At 35.2% G+C, this 9,992-nt stretch overlaps 1 protein-coding gene across 3 annotated transcripts; it reads right to left on the bottom strand.

The window, feature by feature from the left end:
• Window positions 1–2,530: 2,530 nt before the first annotated feature.
• On the bottom strand, window positions 2,531–6,849 carry LOC147290879 (squamosa promoter-binding-like protein 7). 3 transcript variants are annotated; one of them, XM_086236726.1, is made up of 3 exons: window positions 6,019–6,849; window positions 5,567–5,685; window positions 2,531–3,220 (listed from the first exon to the last, which is right to left on the bottom strand). In XM_086236726.1, the coding sequence occupies exons 1-3, from the start codon at window positions 6,645–6,647 to the stop codon at window positions 2,745–2,747; spliced, it is 1,224 nt and encodes a 407-aa protein (XP_086092852.1). In that variant the 5' UTR covers window positions 6,648–6,849; the 3' UTR covers window positions 2,531–2,744. The 3 variants fall into 3 exon arrangements, with proteins under 3 accessions (XP_086092852.1, XP_086092853.1, XP_086092854.1); XM_086236727.1 differs by having other exon boundaries at window positions 5,567–5,640; XM_086236728.1 differs by having other exon boundaries at window positions 2,736–3,195.
• Between the last annotated feature and the right edge of the window lie 3,143 nt (window positions 6,850–9,992).

The following is a 9,992-nucleotide window of genomic DNA, read 5'->3' as shown; positions in this document are numbered from 1 at the left end:
ATCGTCTATTTATTTGATCTCAATTAGATGACTACATGATTTTCGATTTAGTTGATTTTTTGCAATGATGATCTTTGAAGTACGTATGGCCTAAATAATTGATGATTCAGATTATGAGATTAGTGATGTGGTAAGCCCAAAAGCATGGTTAGCTTCGTATTAATTTGCTAACTGGTTAGCTTTAGAGCACTCCTCTATATATATATATTACTGTTTTGCTGAAAAACTATGGATATTTGATTCTTAATCTTAATTTTACATAAAATAAATGATGGATCATAAGACTACACTACGAAGTTAGACCAAATATGTGGTCATTTCATTTCTTATAAAAAATGATGTCTATTTAGAAATTTTGTCATGTAAATTTATGTTTATACGTTTATAATTTGGTATAAGATAATTATGTTATCAAACTATTAATTTAAATTATTTATCATATGATTCATATGACGTGTGAGTTCAATTAACAGTCAACATATATTATCACAAAGAAAGACATAAAAGAAAAACTTTGCATGTGACTATGTGAGTCACTTGTCAAAACTTTTAAAAGAATTAATTTGAATATCTCTCTTCACCTACTCACCTATATATAAAGGGGCAAAGCCATGACATTCATGAGGAAGCACATCATATTAATTGTTGATGATACAGGCAACATTAAAAGGTGTCTCAGGGTGATTTTACTTAAAAACAAAAAATGTCACTGGGTACGTGGAACAGAGCTACAGTGGTTTATATGGTTTTTGGTAAATATTTATTGCCATTCATTTCATGTGAGAGTGTCTCAAGGTTATGAGTGCAACAGTAGATTTTCTCATCATATATTTTCCTGGCTGCATTTGACACTTGAATGATGGTATTTGAGGTTAAAAAAATTAAATTAAATTCGTATGTTACTAAAATATTTTTTTAATTTCGTATGTGTAGGTAAAGATCCGATCATGTAGAATAAAAGCCGTATCAATATTTGACCCCATATACAAGCAATTCTTTCTCTGTGCACTTTCTATAACTAGAAAGCATAATTTTTCAAACCTCTTGGATCCTTTGAGAAATTTTTACACAATGAAGGACACTAGCTCATATTACTCATATAGACATCATGCATTATTGTAAGTTCGGAATGTTAGGAATCGAATGGTGAATGAATACAATTGTTGTACATCGGATAAGTGATTGTTGATCTTTAACCTCTTTGAATAATAATATAAGCAACTGAAGAAGGAAACTTGACGAGTGGGTATTACTGAAGATAGTGATGAGAACTTTGCTTTTGTCTTTGCCAAATGTGTGTAAACCTGGACCTGGAGTATTGCACATGGTGCTAGATCACCATGATATTTTTGAAATGGCTTGACTTCACGTGGTACTTACTCTCCATGGAGTTGATTGTTTGTTCAGTCTTTAACTGTGGCCTTTGCGAGTAGGTACTCTTGCATGAAGATTTTAATATTTAATCTGGGTCGATGTATATGATATTGTGTTTCGACTTTAACTGTGTTGAGAGTAATGTGGAGCAATGTCCCATATCGGAAAACTAGAGTTTAACATATGTGCTTATAAGTCTTGGGCCTCTCCACCCATTGCCAATTGGTTTTGGGTTGGATGCTCTAATTCTATCATGGTATCAGAGCTTGGTTATCCGCGTGTAAGGCCCAACGGCCACACGTGCTCCCACGTCACCCAATACAATTTGTTCACGTGTAAGGCTCAAAATATCGCCACACGTGCGGGGGCGTGTTGAGAGTAATGTGGAGCAATGTTCCACATCGGAAAACTAGAGTTTAACATATGTGCTTATAAGTCTTGGGCCTCTCCACCCATTGCCAATTGATTTTGGGTTGGATGCTCTAATTCTATCAAACTGGCGTATACATGATTATTACAGACTGAACAAACCATAACCATTTTTCGCATCAACGCCTAGCTTTGAGCACTCACTTGGCTTGACTTTGGAGCAATATATGTATGTCTCTAACTAATCTTTCTTTGCATGCGGCTTGTTTGTGGTAAGAAATTCGGTTTTACTTGGAAATTCTTTTAAGTGAACCAACCAACGAAAATTTTTTAAAGAAAACCTCTTAAACATGAGATTTACATTTACATGGTTAATTGAAGATTGGACAACATTCATGGACTAGATGATTCCACTAAAAAGAGATGCAAAAAACTACAATTTGAAGAGGAAATACCCTCTTCCGCACTCTCAAATAAACTACTCTCTAAACGCTCCACCCTAAACCCTAATCCTTAGAGCATACATACACAAAGCCACTTTGGTAGAACCAATAAATAGTCCTCATTTGGTTTTATTGAGAAGTTAAGAGTTACAGGCTACATCCTCTTTGGTAGAGCCAACTGATAGCCGGCTCTTAATTAATTTTGAACTTCCAGAACACAAAGCCACTTCCTAACACAAACCCCAACTCTTAGGTAAAAGCAGACATTTTCAGAACAGAATTTCTTCATATATACATAGAAGATTAAGGTTTTAGTTTACCTTAAATACGCAACCGATCTTTAAAGTCTTCTCTCAAAACTGAGATTTTCATCAAATCTCTACAATGCACACGTCAGAAAGTATGCATAATAAAAATAGAATGAAGAAATATACAGCTTGTTCAACAAACAATTCGCCCCCTAATTGGTCTAATTGGCTAACAATTGCTTGTTTGCCCTTATCACACTAAGGAAAGCAATCAAAGAATTAATCATCCATGAAACTTGTCAAAAGAATTTTAGACCATACTGGCACCCTGAAAGGAGTTCCACAAATCACACTCCTCTTCCTCAGCCTTGGTTTTGGCCCTTGCAGTTGCAGGCAAGAACCCATATGCAGCAGGGCTTGGAGTCTGCATGAGATCAAGTGTCAAATGAGCGCCACTACAACTTTCATGGAACCTCTCCCAACCATGATCATGTGGATCACAAAACATCTGGTGGTGGTGGTGGTGAGATTCGACAGAATTGGACCAAGATTGGCCATAATCAGTACCAAAGTACTCTTCGGCTGATCTGTCCGAAATGAACTGGCGAGCCAAGATGGCTGCACGGTTTTCTGCAATGAGCTCTCGAAGTGCAGCACTGGATCTTGAGGAGAGATCAGAGGGAGATACCCAAGAATCGGCCTTGGATGACAGAAGAGAGAGAGCACGTCCTGTCGAGGATGATGATAAATATGCAGGAAACCTGCCAGCACCCATCAACTTACTGTCTGTCCACCAAGAAACTCCATATGTTTAGCTTTAGTTTGATGATCAGCTTCATCATTTATTTATACTGATTATTCATTCATTAGTTATATAATATGATTGGAAATGGAGTTTCACTGCCTGCATAATGTCATAGCAAATGAAGTATATAAAAGGAAAATTAAGGTTTTATTATAACTTCATATATGAGACAGCACTTAATGCATTGTGTGTTCTGTGGTTAATTTAAAGGAGGGCACTAGCTTGTGGTAATTTGATTATGGACAATGCTATTTGCCCCAACTATTTTTTTCCAACTTGCATAGCATTCATATATTTTCTTCAAACTTCATGCAAGTGAAACAAACAAATATGAAGCTCAACAAAAAAAATCAATAGGTATATTACCATTTTGCTAATGACAATTTGGAAAATTAATGCTCGAGCAAGTGATTTGTAAGTGAAGAAAGTTGTAGAGGACTGTTACTTTTCATATCAGATTGTATTACAAAAGTCATAAGGGGTAATGGGGTATGTAACTTATACCTAAACAGTTCATGAATTCCAACGAATTCTAAGATTAGAATATGTGATCTTACACAAATAAATTATACATTAACTATATAGATCTGATGAGGAAGCATTTAATTTAACAAGACAAGCGGTGAAGGTGCAGTGTAAAACTGCTCAAAATCCATCTCAAACAGTTGTATGTTGATAGTTTGATATATATTGTTTGTTGGTTACCTAATAGTTTAAACTTAATAGATTAGACTTTTAGGGTTAAGTGACTGTCTAACATCTAGATGTGTGAGTTCTTAGAAACATTCTCTTTTCCTCAAAGTTGATACATAAATCAAGCTGATAGTTGGAGCAAAACAGTACCAAAGAAAGAAAGCTATTGATATTAGGTTCCAATGCAATGGCATGTTCCCATCCTAAGAAAAACACAAACAAGTTAGAACCCTAAAAAGTTACTACGTCATCTCTCTTATTGCATTTATGATTAGAAGAATTTTGTTCAACTCTTTAATGATTTGTGATAGTTCATAAGAATGGTCCTTGATTTAGAACTAGTTTACTTAACTTTTATACTTCATATGGTGTACTGTTTTGTTGAGATTTTTTTTTTTTCCAATGTTGGGTTGTTAATATGTTAGGGTTCACATAGACATTTTGATTTGTATAGTTTAATGGTTTTTTATTCTTGGATTTCTGGAACCTGAAACTTAGTTTTTTTTTTTTAATTGACCTTTCCAACACTAATGAACAAAATTGAATCATATAGTTTTAGGGATAAGAGAATAAAACTTACCTATCCCTGGGATACCACCTGTGTGGTATCACCATGGAAAAAGAGAGAGAAAAGGAGAGAGAAAGGTGGAGGGAGAGAAAGAGAGAGAGAGAGAGAGAGAGAGAGAGAGAGAGAGAGAGAGAGAGAGAGAGAGAGAAGAGGATGGGGATAACACCTATTGGTATCCCCGGTGCAGGTAAGTCCTCCTTGGGATAAGATGGTAGGAGAAGCCTTGAAAGCTTATGCTTACAGATTGAATCAATTCACGTTCAGATTGAAAGAGAAAAAAAAAAAAAAAAAAACGCTCAATCCAATTATTTTATTTAGGGTTTAAGTTTTAGGGAGGAGAGCAATCTATGGGAGAAGATAACCCAAGTGCAAAATCTGTTGGATTCTTTGAGAGAAGATTCAAATGTGGAGAAAATAAGAGCAATCCATGGGAGAAGATCGAATTGCTATTCAGATTTTTTTCTGTGATCTGAAACGTTGGTTGCAAATTTTGAATATGGAGAAAATAACAATTAAGTATAAATTAAGACCATTAGATTTGGGTTAAATAAGATGATATTTCAATAAATATGATATTAATTTCATATTAAAAATAGATGGTGATGTGTATAATCACCTAAACAACAAAAGAATGATGTGTATTATTTAACTTTGCCACATTTGGGCACAAAATCTTTTCACATTAGTTTTATAGATTCTTAGTGGCCTGGCCTAAAACAGTTTGGGGTCTCCTTCCCTTAAGTATCCAAGCTTGTTACAAGAGAATTTGGGGTGCCTATGTAAGTGTGGATTTTTTTTGGCCGGAGTTTCTGGCAGCTTTTGGCTTCTTTGGTAATGTTCAATAGTCTCTTATAGTTAGATTAGTTTCTCTGCTTGTAGTTAGAATTGGTTAGTATAAATATATATAATTTGTATGGCTCATCATATATAGCGGATTTGTTTTGGTGAGTAATTACAATGTCAAACACAGTAGTAGTGTGCTACAAAACATTGGTTACCCAAGGAACCTCCAATGAAAAAAAAAAATAAGGAAAATAATAAAATAAGGACAAATATATATACACACCTTGAGAAGAGTTTCTTGGTAGAGAATCATGAGAGCTCTTTCTTCTTCGCTCATTATGCCCTGCTAATCTCCTCCTACAACTCCTCTTAGACTCGTCAAACTCTGACACAACATGAAACCTATATATACATACATACCCATTTTCCCACCCATTAGACCATCTATCATCATCTTATTAATTATACAATCTTTTGCCAAAAATTAATCAAGCAAACCAACAATCCTTTTTTATTTACACAAATTTTAATATAATATGTTGGGTCTTGAAAATTAATTTAATTTTCTCCAATTACTCATATTGAGTCTAGCTACTTTGTCAAATAACTAAACTGCAAATGTTACTAAATTGATTGATATGCATTGACCATTGTCAACTTGAAAATTTCTTTTCTTCTTAATTTTTGGGATAACTTAAAAATATAGTCGAACATGGAATTAAAAAGTGAACAGACCTGCTACACTGCTGACAGAAACGCTGCTCCATCCCCAACACCACCACCTTGGAAGCCTTGGAGTGCATCTCACACACCTTGTGCCTCCGGTGGTACTCCTTCGCATTCACCAGCGCCACGTGGCACCCCTCCACCTGACACCGCGCCACCTTCGACGACGACGAGGCCCCACCCCCACCGCCTCCGCCACCGCCATACAATTGCTGATGCTGCTTGCCTCTCTTGCCCGCCGCCACGGCCACAGCCACAGGGAACCCCGCCACGTGTCGCTGGATCAGAGGCGGCGGAGCAGCGGCAGAGGAGGAGGCGTCCTCGAAGTAGTGCCGCTTCCCCAGCTTCAAGCACATCAAGTGCGGATCCGGATGGCAGTACTTCTGGTGGGACAAGTGGGGCCCACCAGAGTACGCCTCCTCCGCCGCCGTGGCGAGCGTGGTGGCTGCCGCGGCGGCGGTGTACCATAAGTTATTATTATTATTATTAGTGGTATGAGTAGTAGTAGTGTTATTATTACTGAGCTCCCCCCATATATCCCAGGCGAGATTGGCGGTGGTATTACCATTTTGCCCTCTGGTGCTGTTATGATGAGCCAACATGTTGTTGATATTGATGCTGTTGCCACCTATTTCCATGTCTCCGTCACTTCTCTGCGTGTGTGAGTGTGTTATGGGCTTGTGGGTTTTTGATGGTTTTGGTGGTAGTGCGGTACAGAGAAAGGAGTAGTACAATATGTATAGGACTGTGTATATAATAGTCGGATGAGATTGCAAAGAAATAGGGAAGAGTAGGTTGTAGGTTAGGTGTCACGTATAAAAGAGGAAAAGGGTTTTAGGATTAGGGGGAGAGAGAGAGAGAGAGAGAGAGAGAGAGAGAGAGAGAGAGAGAGAGAGAGAGTCAGAGCATTGAAGGGTCTCAACTCTCAACTCTCTCTGGGTTTCCTTTGTTCTACACCAATGGGGTTACAGTGCATAAGAAAAAAGCTGCACTGTTTGCAGAGAGAGAGAGAGAGGATGAGAAGCGAGTGACACGTGAGAGAGAGAGAGGATGGGTATGGGAACGCACGTGGGAATAGTGTAGGTGGTGGAGCCAGCCAATTAAGCTCTGGAGACCCTGGAAACGATTTGATTGAAGAGAGTCGCTGCTCTGATGAGTGGTGAGTAAGAGAGAGAGTTAGTGAGATCGAGGTGTAATATTGTGATTAGACAGGTGAGGAGAAGGATGAAAGGGAGAAATACAGAGCCTTCTTTTTCCTTTTCATAATTATATTCAGAAAAATTTAGGTGTGGGTCTTTCTGTCACGTTTTAGTGCGAGGATGATATCTTTTAGACGTATGGTATCTTTTAGTTTTCGATTTAATTTTCCATTCAACATTGACAGGACTTTTTTTCTTTCGTTACTACCAGGCCAATTGATGTTATACATCAAGGCCATACGTACACAAAAGTTAATTGCTGGTGTGAGTGATATCATATCATTAATTGCTAATTTGTATGCAATTAAATCCTACATAAAACATCCATCCATCCATCCATCATCATAACTTATAAATAAACCATTAAATCTCTTTGCCACGTGCTTAATTTAAAGGGTTCGTTGGCACAAGTGAAAGATTATTATTTAAATATCAAAAATGACTTATGCTTGTATTATTACGTTTCAAAATAAAAGCAACACCGTGCGCTCGACAAGAAGCGTCCATCATTTGACGGATCATGTTGATCACAAGTGCACTTGCATTTATATCATTGCAGCTGTATATATCTTCTATGAAGAAAATCACTAACTTTAAATCTCCTAAAATATACTTAAACAGTTAAACCACACTATAAAAAATCTTAATCAAAGCCACAAATATTAACATTCAAGTATAAAATATAAAATATAAAAAATTGAGTGGCTCTATTGCCAAATAATCAGTACCTATATATACCGATTGACTAACGGTCTAAGATCGTTCTGACACAAACAAAAATTATGCTTATTATTACGAAATTTAGGCTTAGTTTGATATTTATATGAAAAAAATTGATGTGAAGTAAAATAATTGAGTGTTTGGTAAATTATATTTTCAAAAGTGCTATAAATACAAAAAACAGTATTAAGATATTTGATAAATTTTAATATAAAACTAACGTGACTGTTTATAATTACTAAAATATATATAATACTAAAAGTGCTTTTGATTGATTTGTTTGGTAAAAAATAGATCTTTTACTTGTTTAGAATTTTTTGTCTACAAATTTATATTAACATTAAAATTGCTAAAAACAAGATAAATAAATAAAGAAATATGCATATTATTTTTATAAGTATATTATAATTTTAATGGTACAAATAAAATACAGTAATTAATAATCAATATAAAATTAAGGATATATTGGACAACTAAAATTTGTAATTAATGGGCCCAATAACTTTCATGCACTGCAGTTTTAAAAAGTATGTGAATAGATGTTTTTCAAAATTGTAGTGAGTGACCTAGAATAGTGAGGCACTATAGTTTTTTGTTTTTTTGCCAAACACCAAAACTGTTTTGAGTGATCTAGAATTGTCATCCACAACAGTTTTTAGGTATCCAACAACAATCTCAAACGGGCCCTTAATTGTCTCTGCCCTTGTAGATAACAAATCAAACTTGCGACATTCTAAGTAATTTCAAGAGCTCTTATATTTTAGGAAATAATAAATAATAATTTTAAATTGTAAATTATGTTTGGATTTAGATTGAGTTGGAACTAAAAGAAATTGGAGTATCAAACTCAAAATCAATTTTCAATACAAGGAGAGGCCCAACACCTTATAAATGCACCATGCATGGCCTTAATTTCCGGATGTGATTCTTTCTCTCAACACCCCTCTCATGTGGAAGTACGTGTAGTTGTTTATATGATCTAATATCATAAAAAAAAATTGAAGCATATTATTAAAACTAATTAATAATAGGTGAAAAAGATTAACATTTTATAAACCTCGTATGGAAGACCTTAATTTCTTAACTTGTGATTCTTTTCTCAATGTAAACAATAAATTTAATTTTTATACCATAGTCGAGAGAATTTTGCAACGGGGTTGATCCATATAAGGACAGGGATATACATTGTGGTTGAAGGGATTGGCTATAAACCAATGTAAAGTAGAGGACATGAATCTCGCATTGAGTAGCATCATGGTGGGACTTGTGTCTGATTTTGTAGGGGAATTTAAATCTTTTGAGGTCCTCATGACACTACGCTGAGTGCAGGCAAGACAATCAGTTACTGGACTGGCTGAGCTATAGTCCAAACATTAATTGGCTCATAGAAATCTGCGGACTTCAAATGATAGTAAAACCTAAATAAGTGCTATAGTCGAACTTAAATCAGTTACTGGACTGGCTGAGCTATAGTCCAAACATTAATTGGCTCATAGAAATAAGTGCTAAATTACCAACTCGATTAAATTCAAACTAAGCTCGAGTTAAAGGTTTGATTGACCCAAATTTAACACAAATTTGCGGACTTCAAATGATAGTAAAACCCAAATTCTCAACACGAGTTTTATAACTCATTGTGTAGGGAAGAATTTTATTATACAAAATATGATATAAAAATATTTTTAATTAGTACTTATGTATTTACGAGTCAAAATTTTAACAAAAGAAAGTCAAAGTATATATGATACAAAATCTTCTTTTTTTTCCGCTATAATAATGAGAAAGAATGTTGATAGGGTTCACTTTTTTTTTTTTAATTAGAGTATAACTTTCACTATTAAGTCTAGATGTGTCATATGTAGTGGTTGTATCACATAATTTTTCTTATATATGTAAGGGTGTACTTAAAAATTAATAATAGTAATAACAGTATTGAAAATGGTAATTAATTGACTATGATCGGTAATTGTACTATGATAATAGTGTGAGTGATGATGATTAATTAATTTGTGACAATGATGAAGTAGTAGCATTAGTGGGGGACGGTGATAATATTAGCTAGTA

This window comes from Dryas octopetala, chromosome 3 (genome assembly GCF_963921425.1).
Source record: "Dryas octopetala chromosome 3, drDryOcto1.1, whole genome shotgun sequence".
NCBI lineage: Eukaryota > Viridiplantae > Streptophyta > Magnoliopsida > Rosales > Rosaceae > Dryas > Dryas octopetala.
Note: the sequence above shows the minus strand (reverse complement) of the source record. Positions and strands in the feature narration are given on the sequence as shown.

Coding starts and splice junctions, on each gene's coding strand:
- LOC147290879 (XM_086236726.1), bottom strand. CDS start 6,647: ATGGAAATAGGTGGCAACAGCATCAATATCAACAACATGTTGGCTCAT. Junction 5,686..6,018: donor TTCTGTCAGCAGTGTAGCAG/GTCTGTTCACTT, acceptor ATGTATATATAG/GTTTCATGTTGTGTCAGAGT. Junction 3,221..5,566: donor ACCAAGAAACTCTTCTCAAG/GTGTGTATATAT, acceptor CTTGGTGGACAG/ACAGTAAGTTGATGGGTGCT.